At 55.9% G+C, this 19,096-nt stretch overlaps 1 protein-coding gene across 2 annotated transcripts; it reads right to left on the bottom strand.

Moving 5' to 3' along the window:
• Positions 1 to 151: 151 nt before the first annotated feature.
• DNAJC27 (DnaJ heat shock protein family (Hsp40) member C27) lies at positions 152 to 11,003 on the bottom strand. Of its 2 annotated transcripts, none has more exons than XM_030038103.1 (7): positions 10,796 to 11,003; positions 9,197 to 9,279; positions 8,601 to 8,675; positions 5,329 to 5,488; positions 4,743 to 4,865; positions 4,027 to 4,187; positions 152 to 2,641 (listed from the first exon to the last, which is right to left on the bottom strand). In XM_030038103.1, the coding sequence occupies exons 1-7, from the start codon at positions 10,880 to 10,882 to the stop codon at positions 2,509 to 2,511; spliced, it is 822 nt and encodes a 273-aa protein (XP_029893963.1). In that variant the 5' UTR covers positions 10,883 to 11,003; the 3' UTR covers positions 152 to 2,508. The 2 variants fall into 2 exon arrangements, with proteins under 2 accessions (XP_029893963.1, XP_029893962.1); XM_030038102.1 differs by having other exon boundaries at positions 5,329 to 5,493; positions 8,606 to 8,675; positions 10,796 to 11,002.
• Between the last annotated feature and the right edge of the window lie 8,093 nt (positions 11,004 to 19,096).

Below are 19,096 nucleotides of genomic sequence, written 5' to 3'. Positions count from 1 at the left end.
GCAGAGTTGATTCACAACCTCCATCATCACCCTCGAGGGCAGCTCTTCACTGCCAGCCTCGGCCAGACCCAGCTGGGGAGGAGAGAAATGAGTCAAAGGGCAATTAAACATTAACAGCAGGCAGTCGCCACGGGAGGACAGCTCACAGGGCTTCCTTTGTTCCAAAGGGGGTTTTAATTTATAAAAATAACACAACTCAGAAGGTCACCAGCATCACTAGACGTGACATGCTTGTGTATTCGTCTCCAAACATCCGGTCAGCTCTGTAAACAGACAGGAGAAACCCCAAGACCGGTGGCCAGAGTCACCTGAGGAGCAAACAGGAGGGACGGTGCGTGGCACAATAGACCTGGAGAGCCCCTGAGCAGCCAGAACCGAGGACGCCTTTAAACCACTCCAGGCACTGAGATCACACCCTCAAAGTGAAGTGCACCATTCAGCAACAGGATTATTTACCCATCTCAATGGAAAAAAAATACAGAGAAATAGGTTTGAAGCCAGAATTAAGTGGTTTCCTCCACTAGACAAGTGGAGAGGTTTCCAGTGAACTCCATAGTGTTTCAAAATGTGTGGAACAAGACCCCATCAGTGTAACTTACAGCTCCAATGCCTGCCCTGCTCATCTCCCCCAGCCCAGCTTTTTATACATCTGGGAGAGGAAAAATGGAGCTATTTTTAACATTAACCTCTTGTAGCAATGTCTCCCCTTGATTATTTCTACACCAGAGGAGCAAAAAGTGCTTCCCAGCAGGACAGCTTATTTCGTCTTCCCAGCAACCCAGCACCAGAAACCAGAGCAAGAGCAAAATGATACTGGCTTTAAAGTCCCTTAATGCCTGCTGCCAAAAAGGGGTGGGGGGGAATCCACTGTTGATTTATGATATATTTTGAAGGTGAAACATAGAAAAGCTGCCTTGAAGTGAAAAAAAATATTGCACTGACCACAACAGAAAACACTTTCGAACAGGATACCTGTAGGGTGGGGTAAGGACACATAGGCACACACTCAGTGGCTTTCTTTTTGTAGCTTAGCATCCTGACCTTCCCTGACAAGCTCATACAGCAGCAAGAAAATAAAACTGGGTCCTGACAAAATGATGGGAGCCCAAGGAATCTCCCATTTACTCTCCCCTAAGAGCTTAGCAGCGATCATGGCTCTGACCTCCCTCAGGAACACAACGGCCAGATCTTAAGCCTCTACAAGCACTTGTTGGGGTGACCAGCAATGCTCCCTAAATCAACAAGATTATTCAAACAGCAGCTGTGACTAGGAGGGAGCAACTCACACCCACCTGCTGATCCGCAACCCATAACACAACCAGCAAAGCAGGGCGATGCGTTGCTGCTGTGAGAAGAGGGCTGGGGGAGAACGTGGCCCCTCCACCGCCCGCCTCACCCGAGAGTGCCGTGGGACCAAGCGAGCGGGCAGATTGCAGGCACCCACGCAGCTGTGTGGTGTGGGTGAAGCTCGGTAGACGAGGCTGGCTGAGGGGAGGAAGGGCAGAGCTCACAGGCAGCCATGTTGTGGGCTGAATTGCCTCCTCCTTGGTTCAACACCCTCCTCCTGTCTGCAAATAGCTACCCACACCAGAGGACAGTCCCTCACAGCGGCACCTACCCAAAGCTCACCAGCACGGTGCAAGCAGAGGGCTGGGAGAGGGAGTGCGTGGCTTGAAGGACTGCAGCCTCAGGGGCTCTTCCCGATGAGTTTAGCTCAGGGAGATGGAAGGAGGTGGTGGCAGGAGACTCTGTGCTGTGATGAGGAGGTGGGTGCCGCAGGGAGAGCCATTGTCCTGCCAAAGGGACCATTCTTGGCACCATGACAGCTTGGGGAAAAAGGGGAAAAGGACACTCTTGGAGCCAGTTTCTCCCTGCAGTACCAGAGGAGGTTTCCTCAAGCAACCCACCCTTCTCCTCACTGCCAAAAGCAGCATCCTTGGGTGTCAGCTGGAAGGAGCCAGCGTTGCCTGGGATGCTGAACCACCCCGGTGCTCAGCAGTGCCCGTGCAGCTTTCAGCCCAGGCAGCCTTGCAGAGGTGGTTGTAGGATAACCCAGAAGGACTGACAACCCATTACCCCTCCTGGGCATCCTTCACCCACGACGCCAACGCTTTCAGGCGCAGTAGCTTTCGGGTCAGATCTTGCTCTGCCCTCACTGCATCCACAGGTTAGAGCCACGCAGCAAAGCCCCTCCACAGCTGGTAACTCCCAGGAGGTATAACACAGCCGGGAAGCTGGGGACCTCACTGCTTTCAGTACTTGCACCAACCACGGATGCAGGGGAGGGCTCTGGGGTCCCTCTCCCCTCCTCAGCACTCTGCTCCCTTTCCAGCACACGGCAAGCACACTATGGTCAGATGCAGTCCTGCTCCCACAGCCAGTGCTGGGAGCGTCTGTGTCCATGCCAGCAGTAAGCGTGAGGAGGAGAGGGGTGCCCCACAGCTGTACAGCTGCCTGGGAGCTAGCTGGGAAGAGGGGAAGGTTTCCAGCTCCGAGTGGCTCTGTTTCCTACTTGATGTTTTTTAGAAGCGCAGTCCGGGCGTTCACCACTGCTTTGAAGGCGTCCTCGCTGCCAGGAGCCACACACTTATCAGGGTGGAGCAGCACGGCCAGCTTTCGATAGGCTTTGTTCACTTCGTCCCTAGAAGACACAACAAGAGTGAGGGGACCCATGCAACACACAGCCCGGCTCAGCCTTGCCACGCTGGCAGAGCACAGCAGGGCCAGGAGCTCTCCCTGTCCTCAAGGGCCCTGTGTAGACACTTTTGAACCCTTCCCTCACTGGCACTAAGGACCTCCAGGCTTTGGAGGTGATGCTATAGAGAAAGAGCTGCAGAAAAGCACACAGGGCACTTCTTGGTGTGGCACGAGCAGATGAGGGGGAGATCCCCTCTCCTGGGGCAGATACACCCTCTCCACCACGGGACTGTGCCAGCACAAATGCTCCCACCATGACAGACACGTGCCTGTGACACGTGCCTTGGTGTGCTGAGTCTCTGGCACCACAAGAACAGAAAGCTGGGAGACAGCGTGGGGGCACATGCACCCTGACTCAGCTTCGCATCAAACCGCCTACGCACTCCGGGCGAAGGCATTGCACATCACTTCAGCCCTTTAAGCCTTGGGTGTCTGGTCTAAGGCAGACATCTCGGCTCCAGCTGCCGGCCGTGGAGAGAGGGGGGCACCTCCTGAGGGAGGTGAGTCCATCCGTGCTGGTGATCACAGCACAAACTGCCCTGCAGAGCTGCTGATCTCTCTCTGTAGATGAGAGGGGGCTGGGGGAGGGGTTAGACTCAACACCTACATTTCAGAGCGCCAACGGGAGGATGTACGAGTCCCAAATCTTATGTTTTCCAGAAATCCACTCTCCAGCCCCTCCTTATGGAGTACACAAGGGTAGTCCTTGTGTTTCAGAGAGAAGAAAGCAAGGCATAGCTCTGAGAGCTTGTTTTAGTTGCCCAAGTCATACAGCAGAACTGGGAGATTCAATATCCAACCCCTTACACAGGCAATGACCAATTTCACCTGGCCAGAGGTCCTCCAAGGAAGACAAGAGAAAGCTTGTCTTGTGGGAGTACCGTTTCCAGGTGGAAGACCTCCAACATCAATCCCTTTTTGATAACGTGGGCAGCAGCCTTACAGCAGCCTGAAAGCTTCTCCAGACCTGGAGGGCAAGGAAAGTAAAGCTGGAGCTGCTCCAAGTGCATCTGGCAAGTGAGTGACCAGAGACGGCTCAGCCTGGAGGCAGGATGCAAGGCCGGGCAGCTGGCAGGGCTGAAATTCTCATGTTCATCATTCCCCCCTTGCCTCCAGCCTGGCTTGTCTGTTAAAAGGGGAAATTTGGTGCTCAGGACTGAGGGTTTCTTTTCCACTGCCTCAATTTTGTGGCTAGATACTTGTGCCCAGCTGCTATATAAACCAAGGTGAGCTTATCAGCAGGCAGGTCACTAAGAGACCACAGATGCAACCAGCCTGCCGGGTCAGACAGATTACAGACAGCCAGGCAAATGCTGAAGTCTCCCTCACCTTGTGGCTCCAGGTTTGACCCCCAGCATGTCCCAGCTGTCCTTGCTGTTGCGGATCCTGCGAATGGCATCTGCCTGCTCTTTGGTGAAGCCGACCCCCATGCTGGAAGGAGGGCGTTTCCCGCCGTTGTCACACAGGTCGATGATGGCGGAGTAGAAAGTCTGCGGACACAGGGAGGAGTTAGCAGGAAGGAACGGTCCCCAGAGGTGGTAGCAGTGCATAGGAGACCCCACTGCCCTCACTGGCTGCAGGCTCATCCTCCGAAGCATGGTGGAGCATTTGCACAACTGCTGAATGTTCACCCACCATGGCCATGGGGGACTGAGATACCCCAGTCTGGGGGGATCTGGTCCCTGCAAGGACCATGGGACAGACTGAGGAGGAGGCCAGGCCCCACATTTATCTCAAACCCACTTCAGCTCAGTGCCAGACCTCAAAAGATGACATGGGCATCTCTGCATCATGTTCCCAGTGCAGCAAGAGGGATCATCAGCTTTGAGCAATGCAATGCTAGGGCCAGGTCAGGACTGGGAGGATCAACACTGAACCTCAGCTAAACAGCTATGGCTTTCTCAGGGTGGCATTTCACTGGGAATACACCTCTGGGGCAGAGGGTCAACAGGTTTTGTGGGATCCAGGCAGTTCAGGAGACATTCTGCCATCAAATCCTGGCTCAGTGTGGTGTCTGTGCCCTCACCACCTTCATTCTGCCTCACCTGAAACATCTCGTTGATTCCTTCTCCTGTTTGTGCCGATGTCTCAAAGTAAAGAAAGCCCCGGCTCTCTGCCCAGAGCCGCCCCTCGCTTTCATCCACGCTGCGGTGCTTGGTGCAGTCGATCTAGACCGGGAGAAAAGGCAGAGATCAGAGCTCAGCCAGGGTCTGCAGCGGCAGCTGGAGGAACACAGCTCCAAGGCTAATCATCTAACAGCGGGTAAGGGGCCTGTCTGGTTGGAGAGGCTGTTTGCTTATCCTGAAGGGATGGGGGCAGCATGGAAAGAAAGCACAGAAAGCTCAAGTGAAAAGGCCTTTGAGAGTTTATCTAGTCCAGAGACAATGTCACCTCTACTTGATACCTTCCTGACTGACGTGTGGCCACCACATTCTCGAAACCCCATTGAAATGTGGTCTCCAGCATTCCTCACATACATTCCTGGCTCTTACAAAGTCTTCCCTACAACCTAACAACACTTCCCTTGCTGCAGCTGGAGCTAGACAGCTTGGGCTCAAGCTGGGAACACAACGAGCCCTGAGGGCCGGAGATCAGGACGGCACCGCAGCCTGACTCCTCATCACAGCCCACCTTGTTCGCACAGACAACGAAGACAATGTTCTCCATGTTCCCATGGGGGCCCAGCTCCTGCTTCATCTCAGCCAGCCACGCGTCCAGCGCGTCGAAAGACTCCTTTTGTCCAACATCATAGACCAGGATGACCCCCTGCGTGTCCTTGTAAAACTCGTTCCTCACCTGCGGGGACAAAGGCAGGACGCTGGCATCAGTGACAGCCAGGCTAAGAGCATGCAGCCCAGCAGATTTGGGGGATCACCATTTACCTAGCACCTATTAGATTCTGTGATAAAAATCTTATCTCCACACAACCAGAAAATCAGAGAAAAAGGACAGATGGAGGAACCCAAATAACACCCTCATTGTGCTGCCAGAGGAGAGCGATCAGCCCATAAAATACTCACCTACACACAAAAGAGTACAGACGCACAATGGCAGACAAGGTGTCAGACCAACTCCTGGGGAGACTGGAAAGTCTGGGAGTCAACCAAGACACCTGTGTGGGCAGCAGGGGAGAGCGAGGATCCAGGGTTAGTCACTGGACAGACTGCATGTCTAAGCCCAGCTACTGGAGGGATCCACAGGATGTTCATCTGTGCGTGTGGGTGTGCATAAGGGGGTCTGTACCAGCAGCTGGAGCAGGGCTCAGCCTCTGGGGCTTGTATGCCCAGTGCCAGCAACTGGGGAGACCAAGGATCCCCAGGACAGCTGCTGGATGAAGGCCTAAGGTCAGCTACAGGACAGGTATTGGAATAGAACAGACTGTTTCCATTGGAATGGACCTACAACAATCACCTAGTCCAACTGCCTGACCACTTCAGGGCTGACCAGAAGTTAAAACATGTTATTAAGGGCATTGTCCAAATGTCTGAATCTCCTCTGGCGCAGCTTTGAACCATGCCCACGCATCCTATCACTGGATACCAGGATGAAGAGTTCAGCACCTTCCTCTCCACTTTCCCTCCTCAGGAAGCTGCAGAGAGCAATGAGGTCTCCCCTCACCCTCCTTTTCTCCAAACCAGAGCAATCCAGAGTCCTCAGCCACCCCTCACAGGACACTCCTTCCAGCCCTTTCACCAGCTTTGTTGCCCTTCTCTGGACACATTCAAGGACCTTCACATCCTTCTTCAATTGTGGTGCCCAGAACTGCACGTAGTACTCAAGATGAGGCCACACCAACGCTGAATACAGAGGGATAATCCCCTCTTTTTACCAGCTGGTCATGCTGTGTTTGATGCCCCCCAGGCTGCGGTTTGCCCTCTTGGACGTCAGGGCACGCTGCTGACTCATACTGAGCCTGCTGTCGACCAGCATCTCCAGATCCCTTTCTGCAGGGCTGCTCTCCAGCCACTCCTCTCCCAGTTTATACTTGTGCCTGGCAGGGGTTTTTGTTTTTATTTTTCCCTGTTTACTTATATTTTAGTATAAAACCAATTATGCATCGGAGACTTACTACACAAGTATTAAATGCTGAAAATACAAAACCAAACAAAGCAGCAAAGCAGTCAGTTTTCTGTCTTGTTGCTCTTCAATAAATATTTGCCACATATTTATTCACCAAACGGACAGTTTAAGACCATTACACTTTCCAAGGACTCCGAGTCTTTCTCTCCTCCATTGTCTCTCATATGGATTGGCCATGGCATAGCCAGAAAGTCAATACATGTGAGCAGCTCATACATCTGCAAGCGACAACTGTGCTACAGAGAAAGACCTCTACTGACCACATCTGCATGAGAAGAGTCTTTACAGTCTTCTGTCCCTCAACTTCTTTATGCTGTCAGCTCTGCCCTCCAATCTCCCTGCTTCCTGCTGTATTCCAGGCTATTCTTAATTAATTACATTTCACTGGCTACTTGTACTGTATCAGGACTTACAAACCCAAGTCAAGACTTGTAGTTCTACACACAAGAGACAAATAACATAGAAATCCTTGCTGTGCCCCAAACTTCAGAGCATGTAACAAGCAAATGCTGAGAACACAAGGGAGGAATGGGAGGCTTATGAGTAACCAGATAAATAACAGTCAATAGCCAGGCAGTCACCTGGCCAGTATAAACCATTACATTCCTTGTTGTTGTCTCACTCTTTTGCCCTCCCTCATTTTCACTTTTTTATGTCACGTTAGTATTTATCATGTTATAAGCTGCTCTTTCCTAACATTCTATATATTTTTGTTAGTCACAGGATGACACTTTGCCAAGCATCAACAGTGTATTTATAATTAAGAATTAGTATGCATTACACTGTTAATAGGATTATACTGGAAAAACATTTAATGTTCCTTTCTTCCACTTGTGGGCCCACTTTATTACTTTGTTTATAATTTAAAATAAATGTGATTAACAATGAGGACTATCATTTCTTTGTGCCAGCTCTCCAAAACGGATGTTGTAGTCTACGTATTCAATCCTAAAGTTTTATCCTGCAAGCTCCTTTTTGTAAACAGTACTGTTTATTACTCGTGTAGCAAATAATTTTAGGATCGGATAGGATATTTCCGTTGCAAGGACCTACAACCATCATCTAGTCCAACTGTGTTTTACAGCACTTTGGTCAGGGATTAGGATGCCAGTATGCTACAAATGCCCAAGGTAAGCTCCAAAGATCTCCCAATCTGAGTAAATTTAACCTCAAGATGGGCAGATTCATAAGCACAAGGAGTCACTTTCAAATAGGGTTAGCAACACGAGTGGTAGCACAGCCAAACCTTACACTCATGGTTTATGAGAAAGTTGTTGGATTATTCTTTCTATCGGAGTTGTTTGTGGCTTTATAGGTTCCAGTCTTAATAACTGTGATTCTCCCTATCAGCCAGAGAGACCAGGATGAGGCCACTGGTGCTGTTTGTGCCATCACTGGCTGTTTCTATCTGTGTTGATCTGCACAGCCAGCCATGTGTATACGTATATATGTCTTGTATAGGTGTGCCTATGTGTGCCTACTGGGGATATGCACTCAGCCTCACTACTGTTTGGACCTCGGAGTACGCAGCTGTGGCAGCCTCACCTCCATCAGGCTCCTGGATTCGGCAACCTCTAGCAGCAGGGAATCACCGCTGACAGAGAGGCAGCAGGGGTTTCCAGTGCTGGCCTGCATTAGGTGTCAATGGCAGGAAAGAAGGGAGAGCATTGTAGCAGAGAAAGCTCCTAAGAAATGTACTTTCAAGTTTCCCACCCCCAAACCCAACTTCAGGCACATCTGAGGAAAGCTGACGGGTGCTGAATGCTTCTGAGATGGGCTGGCTGAGGGCAGCCCTGCGGCGTGCTGCCCGGACCCGGGTCTGCCTTACCTCATAGAAGAATGGGTGCCCCGCCATATCAAAGATGTTCACCTTGATCTCTCGGTCTCTGACCTGCACTCTGAAAGAGAAGTGGGAAACACTTGAGAAGGCTCTAGCTCAGCTGTTGCACAGGTTGTGCCCCAGCCAGCCCTCTGCAGAGACAGAGCTGGTTGATTGGGGACAGAAAAATCAGTAAGAAGTTCCGAGTGCCGGGGTTTAATCACCAGAAAACTGCCCCTACAGCCAGTCAGACAAGGACACCACCAGCTCTGGATGTAACATGGTAATGGGGAGCTATGCTACCAGAGGAAGGCAGATTATGCAGATTACCTTATTATTAAAGCAAAAATGCAGATTATGCTGTGGAAACTAAGCAGCCTTGGCAGAGCCAAGCGTGTCTGGCTCAGAGCTGTGTGGTCACTCAGGAGTTGCAGGAGGTGGGACAGCCCCACTGCACGTTGCCTCTGCCCCTGTGGAGACCAGTGCCGCCCACAGCAGACACCTTGCCCAGGCCCTGGCAGACCCATGCCTGCTGTCTGCGACCACCCAGCTCATCCCACTCTCCCAGCACCTGTGGCTCCTCACCGTGAAGGTGCTTACTTTGTGACTCCGTAGTCAATACCAATAGTTGCCAGGTATTTGGGAACAAACCTCTTCTCACAATAACGCTTTATAATGCAGCTCTGGGAGAAAGGAAAAGGGAGTGTCAGCAGGATGGCACCATACACCATAATATTCACATTAACAGGGAACTCGCTGACAGCCCCCAGCGAGCTGGATGTCTGCAGAGACATCAACTCTGCCCTAAGTCCCTAAACTAGCTGATTAACCCACAACCAAAGGATCAACTTTTACCAGGAGCAGTTTTCTTTCTGCAAAGGAAGGAAAACCCAGGACCCCAGCCCCCGGGTGACAGCTACTCCTTACCTGTTTGGAGATAGGAGTGCCAAGAAACTGATTTATTCCCCTACAGAAAACATCCAGCCCAGAGGAGCTGTGTGTTCAGGGGCCTGGGGGCAGTCAGCTCCCCAAAAGCCATGAAGAATATTTTGGCAGCCCAAGCAGGCAGCATGAGAAGGACATTCAGGGTCACATCAGGTCCCTCCATCCCCAATTCTGCCACTGACTGGCAGAGATACTGTTTAGGGAGAGCAGAGGAGTCGACTGCTATCAGCTATCAAAGGATAAATGCCACAAGGATAAATGTCACCTGCCACCTCTTTGCTCACTCACTCTGTCCTGCAAGATCCTTCTGGATTTTCTTACTATCAAGTGAGGCATTTGTCTGCCCACAAGGGAGCCCTTGTGCTGTCAGCAGTTTAACAAGACTACATTTATTCAGCAGACAAAAAAAGGGCAGCACTTCAGATCAGAACCTGGCTGGAAGAGAAATAACATCCCAAAGAAGACCTGTGTTGTTCACCACAGCAGGAGGAAGGGAGGCTGCTGAGGAAACCCTGACTAAAGCCAAACTGGGGAGGGGTGGGATTCCCCCAGCAGCCTCCGACTGCCCTCCAGGAAGGCACTAAGGGCTGGATCCTCACTTTCTACCCTCAGGCGCTGCACGACGGTATCTGCGGCCGGGACACGGTCACGCGGGCTCCCTCTGCAGGAAGCGGACACGGGAACGGGTGTTCCTCAGCAGCCGGATCACGGAGGGACCCACCCCACAGAGAGGCGGGGGACGCTCTGGGGCCTGGCGGGCCGGGGAGCAAGCCCCGAGCGGGACCGCGGGCCGGCCACTGACCGCCGGCCACCCGTGCCGGGGCGGAGAGGCACGGTGAGCCCCGCACCGGGCCTGCCCCGGGGGGCGGCGGGTACGGAGGAGCCCGGGCACGGAGGAGGCCGCTGACAGCAGAGGCCACGGGCGCCGCCATTACACCCGCCGCCATGACACCCGCCGTCCGCTACGCGCGGAAGCGTTGCGGCCCCGCCCCTCCCCGTAGGCCCCGCCCCTTGCCACGCAGCCAATAAAACCCTGCGTTACGGCGCGCGGCCCCACCCCCGAAGCTGTCAATCCTCCACTCGCTCCAACCTCCCGCCTCGCACCGCACGGCGCGGCCTGCCCCTGATTGGCTCCCGCCGGCCGGCACAGCCACCAATCCGCGGCCTCTCTAGCAACGCGGCAGCCCGCACCCGGCTTCCCATTGGGTAGCTGGCCTGCCCGCCACCGCCCGCCCGCCAATCGCAGTTCCTCACCTTGCCCACCTCCGCGTTGCCCATGGAGATGACTTTAATCCGTAGCGATTTGCGCGTCTCCTTCCGCTTCGGCGGATTCGCCTCCATGGCGGGCCGGGGCGGCGGGGACCGGGCCGGGCCCGGTTGGGGCGGCGGAAGGAAGGAAGGAAGGCGGGAGGGAGGGAGCGCGGCGGGCCCGGGGCCGCCTCGCCGCCCTGCGCCTCGGCTCTCGCGAGACTTCCGCCACTCACCCCCCCCCTCCCCTTTTACCCGTGCCCGAAGTTCTCGCGAGATTTGGCGAGAACGTTGGGGCGCGCCGCTGCGCCAGCGGCCGTTCCCGTCCTGCAGGGGGCGGCAGTGAGGCGCGGTGGGGAGGGGAAGGACCCGGGTTCGGGCCCCCCGCCCGCCATCTCCGCCCTGCCTGCCCTGCCTGCCCTGCCTGCCCTGCCCTGGTTGTCGGCAGCGAGGTGCCGTAGTGAAGCGACAGACGCGGCCCCGGGTCCCCTGGCCTCCCCAAGGGGAGCAGGGGTGAGAGCAGCAGCCCTCCCACCTGCGGCGCGGCCTGCCCTCTGCCCCTGCTCTCAGCAGCATGTCCCCCGCCCCGTCCCGGCATCTCCAGGGGTTCGAAAGCAGCAGCACCGCGTAGCATCGTGTTGTCCTGGGTGCTCCCAGGCCGTCCGGCTGTCCTCACGGGCCGAGCTGTGAGGGTTGGTGTGGCCCTGGAGAGCTCCAGGTAGAGCGGTTGGGGGTTACATCTCCCGTGTCCCCCCCCGCCCAGACCTGCTGCATGGCCATGGGGAGGTGTTGCCCGCTCTCTTGCTTCAGCTGGGTCCTTGTGGGATGGAGAATAGGCCGGGCCGGGGAGGTTGGGCGGGATGCAGCTTTCTGGGGGGGCGTGTTTGGATGGAAGATATCGGTTTGGTCTTGTTTAGGAGCTGTTGGGTTTGGTGTTGACTCGGTTCTTGGTGGGGGGCGAGGAATGGGCCCTCCCTGAGGATGGACCCCTCACGAAAGAGGTTCTTGAGGGGACGATGTTGCTGGTGGCCTTAGGTGACACCAGAGCTGGCAGTGGCCCCGTGGCACCCCGGGACACGGCCCGCGGGGTCTGAGTGGAGGGGCCCATCCCTGGGGCAGGGCCATCCGCGGGGACCCTGGTTGTAAATCATGTCCTTGTCTGCTCCTTGTAGTCCGGCCAGATCCTGTCAAGAAGGGGAACCTTTGCATCCATGCCTCGAAGAGAAGGTACGGGGAGGGGACACACACGGCTGGGGGGTTTGAGGTCCTCTTCCCAGGGCGGTCACGGCCGCCTCTCGGCGAGGAGATCCCCGGGCAGGGACCACGTCGTTTGAGCATCTCTCGGCTCTTGGGGGACTTTGCCGTCAGGATAAAGATGGGCACGGGAGGGGGTTTCCTCAGTGGAGATGCCCTAAGCTTAGGGGTCCTGTGACGCCCCCCCCCCCCCGCCACATCTTGCTGGGAGCATGCGTCTGGCTGGCGAGAAGCCCGGTGTGGAAGTGGGGGTGGCAGAAGTGGGTGCTGGGGGTCACTAGTGTGTGCTATGGACCAGGGATGCCGGCTGTCGTGTCCCCTCTTCTGACTTCCTCCTGACTGGCCACGAGAAGCTGCTTTTTTGACAGGTCTGTTGTGGGCTGTTTGAGATCTTCTGCCTCATGATCTGGTCTCATAAATCTTTGCCAAAAGAGTCCTGCCACTATCCATCTCTGGGTGTTTTATGGCTCCAGCTCTGTTCTTCATCTTCACGTCACCTTATCTTTAGCTTTGTTATCTTTGGTTTGTTCTTCATCTTCCCACTGTCTGGCAGCTTGATGAAACCAGGCACAGATCTCCATGCCAGTGTAAGCTGATTCCTTTAACCCTCCCTCCGCTGGTCCTACGCATCCACGTACAGTCATTCCTGATCATACGGGTGTTATTGTTTCTTACAAATCTGTCTGGCAGCTGATTTGGTGAATTCAGCCCTTCCTCCTTGAGATGCCAGTGGGGACATCTCTGGGCAGCTCCTCGCCTTGGTCCAGGGCACTGTCCCCTCTCCCAAGCTATCAGGGACCCTACCTGCTCAGTAGCAGCATAGGAATGGGCTTATAATTCCCACTGCCAGGCAGGAGGCAAGCGCTGCCCTGCCCCGATCCCAGCGACATGACAGAGATGAAGTTGGGGATTTCTTTGGGCATTTCATCCTGGGCCAAGCATGTCCTTTAGTTTGTTTGGAAAAGAGGAGAAAAAAAGAAGGTAATTTTTTTTCTCCTTGTTTTGCTACCAGGTATAAAGCCCTCTGTGGGGTTTTCTCTGGGTTGGGAGGAACAGAACCCCTTTGTACCTGGACAGGAGGACCTGGGAGGTAGCTTAGCAGTGTGCCAACTCCTTACCGAGTTTGGGCAGTGTAAGGGCTTACAGCAGCCCTGCCGACTTATAGGTTCAGGATATGGCAACAGACACCAGACCAGCAGCTTTAGGGATAAACAACTTATCTCTAAATAACAGTACAGCAATAAATACAGATCAGTAGTGCAATTATCCAGGTCATAATGACAGCAAATCCAGTAATTCACTAATACAGGACTAGACTTAATATCCGGGCATGCAAAGACTTACATGACCATGGATATCGGGCAGGGAGCAGGGCATGGCTTCTTCTCTGGACAAGTGACTTGGACCAGCCGACCGGGCTTGGGGAATCTCACATTCCCTGATGGGACTGTCCTTTTTAATTGTTGTGTTGCGGAAGCACCATTTGGGCTTGTAAACCCATCATCACATCCCACGTCTGCTCCCTTTCCATGCCGGTTCTGTCCTTGGCGCGCACGGGGCCTGGAAATACCTTGTGAGGCACTGCTAGCATTGCATTTCACCCCTTGTTTGGTGGGGGAAAGGGTGGTCGTCTTGTTGTGGTGGCCTAAGGCCAAGGCCGATGTTGATGCCTCCCACCTCCCTCCCTGGGGGTGTCAGGCATGGAGGGGAGTTTGGTCATGGAGCAATGACGGGTCACGTTGAGTCGATACGGTGGTGCACGAAGAAACCGTCAGAATAGTGCAGGCCGAAAACCAGGTACTAATATGTAAAGAAGTCACTAAAACAAATAAAATATTACTCAAAATAAAGATAACAACTGAGGGATGAAGAAAGACATTGAATATTCCCATAGTGGGGGGGAGACGACACTAAAGGGCATTCCCACCAGCTACATTTGACTATTTTTTGAGCACATTCCAGGATTTGTGTGACCTGTGGTGGACAGATATTCACATTTGTTGTGCCTGCTCCCTCCTCTGCTTCAACAGTTGATGTAAGGCTGCATGCTGCAAAAACTCTTCCATTAGAGATTAGGCTTAGGGGGTATAGTTAGTTGACAGTACTTGACAAGCAATAATTGGGGCAGTGTAGTTAAAATCACATCCAGGCAGGGTAGTAAAGTCACACATACACAGATAAAGTATGGTTATACATAGCGTCAATATCTGCAAAAGAATATGAAGATCATGAAGGTACACAGCCATTCCTGCCACACACAAGTGTTGTCTCAGCATGTTTTTCGGGGGCTTTAGGACATGATAGGCTCCCCAGGGAAATTAAGGCACGTATCAGAGGCTCTAAGGGGATTTCCTTCATGCGCAAACCCCAGTCCTGGCTCAGGGACACAAGCTTCGGTGTGTCCTGATCACCAGTCTTTCATTCCCTGCTGACGCTCCCTTGGGTCACCCCTAAGGCATTTGGTAACGACATGTGGTCACCATGATTTAGATGTTCCCATCTGTGTCTGTGCTGAGCCTGGGTTGCTCGTGTGGGTGTAACCAAAGTTTCTGGCTGGCAGAGACTGGATTTTTTGCCTCTGTGGCTGAACTGGCCCTGCCACTGTCACCCTGCTGTGTTTGATGGTCTGGAGCAGCCGTGCATGAGGTGTGCATGTAAAGCTGTGGTGGTGACAACCTTGCACATGTCCCCTGAGTGTCCCTGTGGCCTGCACAGCTTCGCTGGGATTGGGGAAAGAGCCGGTGGTTTTGGGGCATGAGAGGCAGCGTGTGACTCAGTTTCCCCATCCCTGAGCCAGGGTGTTGGTGTGCTGTGTTGGTGGTGTGGGTGGTGGGGTGGTGCAGGGCACAGCACTGTCCCCGGACTTTCTGTTGGGGCAGAATAACCGCGGTTCTCATCTGTGGATGTCTGGACCCCAGGAGGTGTTGGGGACAGTCCTGTAGCCCTCGCAGCCCCCAGCACAAGCGCAGGGCCTCCCTGAAGGTCTGCAGGGAGTTTCTCTGCAGCACTGCAAGGGCTGGGGAGATGGGACAGGGTGCCATCGGCAGGAACTTGCCCCAGGCCAGCCCAGAGCATAGGGGAGATGTGGTTCAGGCTCAGGTGACCTGTTGATTTGCCTGCAGCATCTTCTGGAGCTGGGGCATGTCAGGCTGATACACCTGGAAACACCAGTGCTCCCAGCAGAGACGGCCACAGGTGGACCCCTTGCAGCTGGAGGGAGGGCAGTGCCTGGTTTTTCAGCAGAGATTCTCCTCCGTCTGCTGCTGCAAGCGATTCATGCGCGGGTAGCATTGCCTTGCACTGTGACAGCGTCCCTTCTTCAGGGCCTTGTCCCTCCTGTGCCACACACGTGCAAGAAATGGATCCTCGTGCGAGAAATAACGCGGAGACGTGTGAGAGGTGGTGCATTGCACATGAGAACCGTCAGGGCACGGGAAGAGCCCGTTCCCTGGGCTTCGTGCAATCGACGTGGCGAGTGTTGGTGCCAGAATGGATGTGGCCGTGTGCGAGCCAGTGCAAACACCCCGAGGCCGAGTGTCGGTGTGCAGGAGCGGCCATGGGCCCGGGGTCCGGGTCTGTCCCGGCTGCATGGCTGGGGAAGGGATGCACGGCTCGGTGCCGGAGACCCCGCTGCGGTTGCTGCAGCAGCTCCGTGGCCATGGAAACAGCTGCGGGAGAGCGGGGGGGATGCGAGGAAGGAGGGAGCAGACGGACCAAGGATGGACCTGTCTGACAAAGGAGGTGCCCAGGGCGAGCAGCTCCTCGCCGTCCTCCCGGCATGACTGTCGCAGCTCCGGCTGCCTCCAGGTCGCTGCCTTCCCCCAGCGCCTGCCAGCCAACTCCCTCGGAGCCATCCCGGAGAGGGATCCCGGGGCTCGGGGCACAGCGGTCCGTCTCGGTGTCCCACATGCCCACCCTGCCCACCGTGCTGAGCTCTGCACAGCGTTTCTGAACCCTAGGCAGGGATGCAGCCGTGTGTCCCGAGAGCATCCCAGGCCCCAAGCGATTCGGCATCCCCACCTTGCCTGCTGGAGAAGTAAGGGGGACTGTAGTTTTCTGGAGAGACGTGCTTGGATTCCTCTGGGCAAGGCTGGAGTGTGTTGGGGTCCCCGTTGTGGCGATGACAGGTAGGGGCTGAGGGGCAGCGCTGGTGGCGGGCAGGGTTTAACTCTTCTTCGCCCTTATCTTGCACCATGAATCGGGAGGAGCCACGTGCCAGAGGTGGCCTGGACCCCCGCCCCAACCTCCGTGGATCCGTCCCGGCCCTGAGCGGGGATGCTCGTGTCCGTCCTTGCTCTCTGAGGGCAGAGATTCTGCCCGGCTTTTCCAGTGGCAACAACTTTTGGGGTTCAAACCAGCCCTACGTGTTTGAGGGGGGACTGGGCGGGGCTCAGGGCTTGTCGATGGTGGTGGGGGTTGGTGCTGGCGGCTGAGTGGGGGCTGTCCCCACGTCCCTGAAGTGACTCATTTCCTTGGCCACCCCACAGTGCTGTCCCGATGACCACCGCGTCCCTTTGTGGCAAGCCGATGGCCTCGCAAATCCCCGTAAGCAAAGGGACGAGGGTTCCTGGGCTGGGGGGATTTGCCACATCTGGCAAATCAGGCTCTTCCCTCATCACCAGGTTTTACTCTGAGGCTTTTAATTCACAACAAAAAGAACTTTACGACTGCTTCTGGGGCTCCACCTGACCAGGGACGCTCAGGAGCCCTGTCCCTCGGCCTGTGACTGCTGCCATGTCCCCCGTGAAAGCCCTCCAGTCTTCTGGGAACACGGGTCTTTGTGCGGCTGCTCTGCTACCTGGGGAATTGGCAACACAGATTAACTCCCAAAATGTTTTAATTAAAACATAATTTCCCTGCGAGGAGGATCGTGAGGCACCAGCTATTGCCTAATTAGATGATCCAACCCAGGGGCTTTGCCGTGTGGGAAGAGATGCAGCAAAAATCTTGGGGAGGGGGAGATCTGCGTCAGTCCAGTGTCAGCACCTCCCTGGTCCCCTGGCCCTCCCTGGCCAAGGTGCCCTGTCACTTCCAGCCTTGTCCTTGTCCCCAGCCACGGCCCAGAGCAGCATCTTTGCTTTGCTGGGTCGCTCGTGCTTGTGACAGCATCTGGCACGGGGAGGGCTCAGGCTTTGCAGATGGGTTGGTCTTGCCATGTGTGGGACACGCCGTGGCTGCAGGGTGGCTGTGGGACGTGGCAAAAAGGTAAATGTAAAGGAGAAAAGGTTGTGCCCTTGTGACGCTCTGCTGTGCTGGGCATTGCTGTGTAGTATTCTGCAGTGCCAGGCTGCACAGGACCACGCTGTCTTGTGCCATGCAGTGCCATGCTGTGCAGTGCTGTGGTGCGTTGCACATGCCAAACCATGCCAAACTTTCCTGTGCCAGGTTGTGCTGCCTCAGACTGGGCTGCGCCGTGATGTGCTCTGCCGTGCCGTGAAGTGCCATGCCGTACTATACCATGTTGAACCAGGTTGTGCCGTACTGTGCCTTGCTGTGCTGTACCATGCCGTGCCATGCCATGCCATGCCGTGCCGTGCCATACTGTACCATACCATACTGCGCTATACCCTCCTTTATGCTCTTCTGCGGCCCCATGCCCTGACACCTTCTCATGTCCTGGCCCTGCCTGGCACGCTGGGTGCTCCTGCGCCCTGGGGATGCGGCAGCCTTTCGTGCCACGCTCCTCTGGCTCATCCTCGAGTGGAGCCCAAAGGCTGGGGGCTAAGGCAGCAACCGAGGTGGGAACGCCATCACCTCCGCACACTGGCTTGTGGCTCCCGCTCTCTGTTCCCTGCCTGGGGTGTCGAGAAAGCTGGGACCTCACATTCCCGTTTGTGCTGCCAAGCGGGAGGCGCGGGTTTTGGGAGGTGACAACACCAACTGCACAGTCGGATGAAGAGTGGGAGATGATCAGAGCTCGCATCCACGACCTGTGGCCGGGCACTGGTGCGTTGGGAGCACCGGTGCAGCGCCTGTTGCATGTGTGGCCAGGACCGCCGACGATGCCGGAACCCGGACAGGGTGGCTCCCTGCCTCGGTTTCCCCTTCGGCAGCGGGGCGTTGCTGCATCGCATCAGTGCTGCTAAGGACACTGCAGCAGTAATGGAAAGGAAAGGCACCTTGGGAAGGTGTTTTCCTTATTCCTCACCCCCTCCAAGTGCTCTCAGCCCTTTCCCTGGCATCCCTGTCTCCCCAGGGCAGCCCGAGCCCCCCCAGTCTCGCTCTCCAGCACTTTCTAGAAGCAGCTGAGCCGACCTGGATCTGTCTGCATTTCCTGCGCCGTCCCCCTGCAACCCTTGCTGCCGGCAGCAGCACACCTACACATTTTGGGAACCTGGTGCAGCTCCCACCTGGCCGGGCTGGCAGCGGCTGGTGCAGGGAAAGGCCGCGGTGTTCACGGTCGCCACTCAGGTGGCCGCAGATGCCAGGGCCGGTGCTCCACGGGGCCGGCAGCGGGAAGCGGGGAGCACACGCTCCACGGGGGAAAGTGGCTTGGCGTAACGCTCCGGGGTGCTTATTCCCAGGATGAGCGATGGCAGATAGCGGGCACGGGGCACCGCAAGCTCTCGAAGGAAACCTCTCTGCTAGGGTTTGGGGTCCTCAAATGGGGCTCGGGGCTGTCCAGCCCACGGAGGAAGGATGCTGGGGGCTCACCGGTGTGTTACGGGGGGGTGGGAACCGAGCGGATCCCGGCTGGCTGGCAGACCCCAAACGCGCAGGGGGCAGAGCCGCTACCACCCGTGGCTGTACCCCCTGCCAGGCTTGTGCTGCCGGCCGTGGGACCATGCCCCGGGTGGGGTGGTGGGGGGGGGCAGCGTGGGCTGTGTGCTGTGGGGTGCGCAGCGTGGGGCGGGATGCCCGGCGGGGGGGGAAGCACCGTGATGGATGCAGAGGTGGTCCGGGGCGCACCCCCCCCCCCCCCCGGGGGGGGGACGGACACGGGACAGCCGGTGCCGCAGGGTCCGTGCCGTGCCGTGCCGTGCCGGGCGGGGCGCGGGCGGGCTCTGCGGCCGTGCCGGCGGGAGGAGCCGCCGCTGCCGTTCCCGCCCCCCC

This window comes from Aquila chrysaetos, chromosome 15 (assembly GCF_900496995.4).
Source record: "Aquila chrysaetos chrysaetos chromosome 15, bAquChr1.4, whole genome shotgun sequence".
In the NCBI taxonomy this organism is placed as follows: Eukaryota; Metazoa; Chordata; class Aves; order Accipitriformes; family Accipitridae; genus Aquila; species Aquila chrysaetos.
Note: the sequence above shows the minus strand (reverse complement) of the source record. Positions and strands in the feature narration are given on the sequence as shown.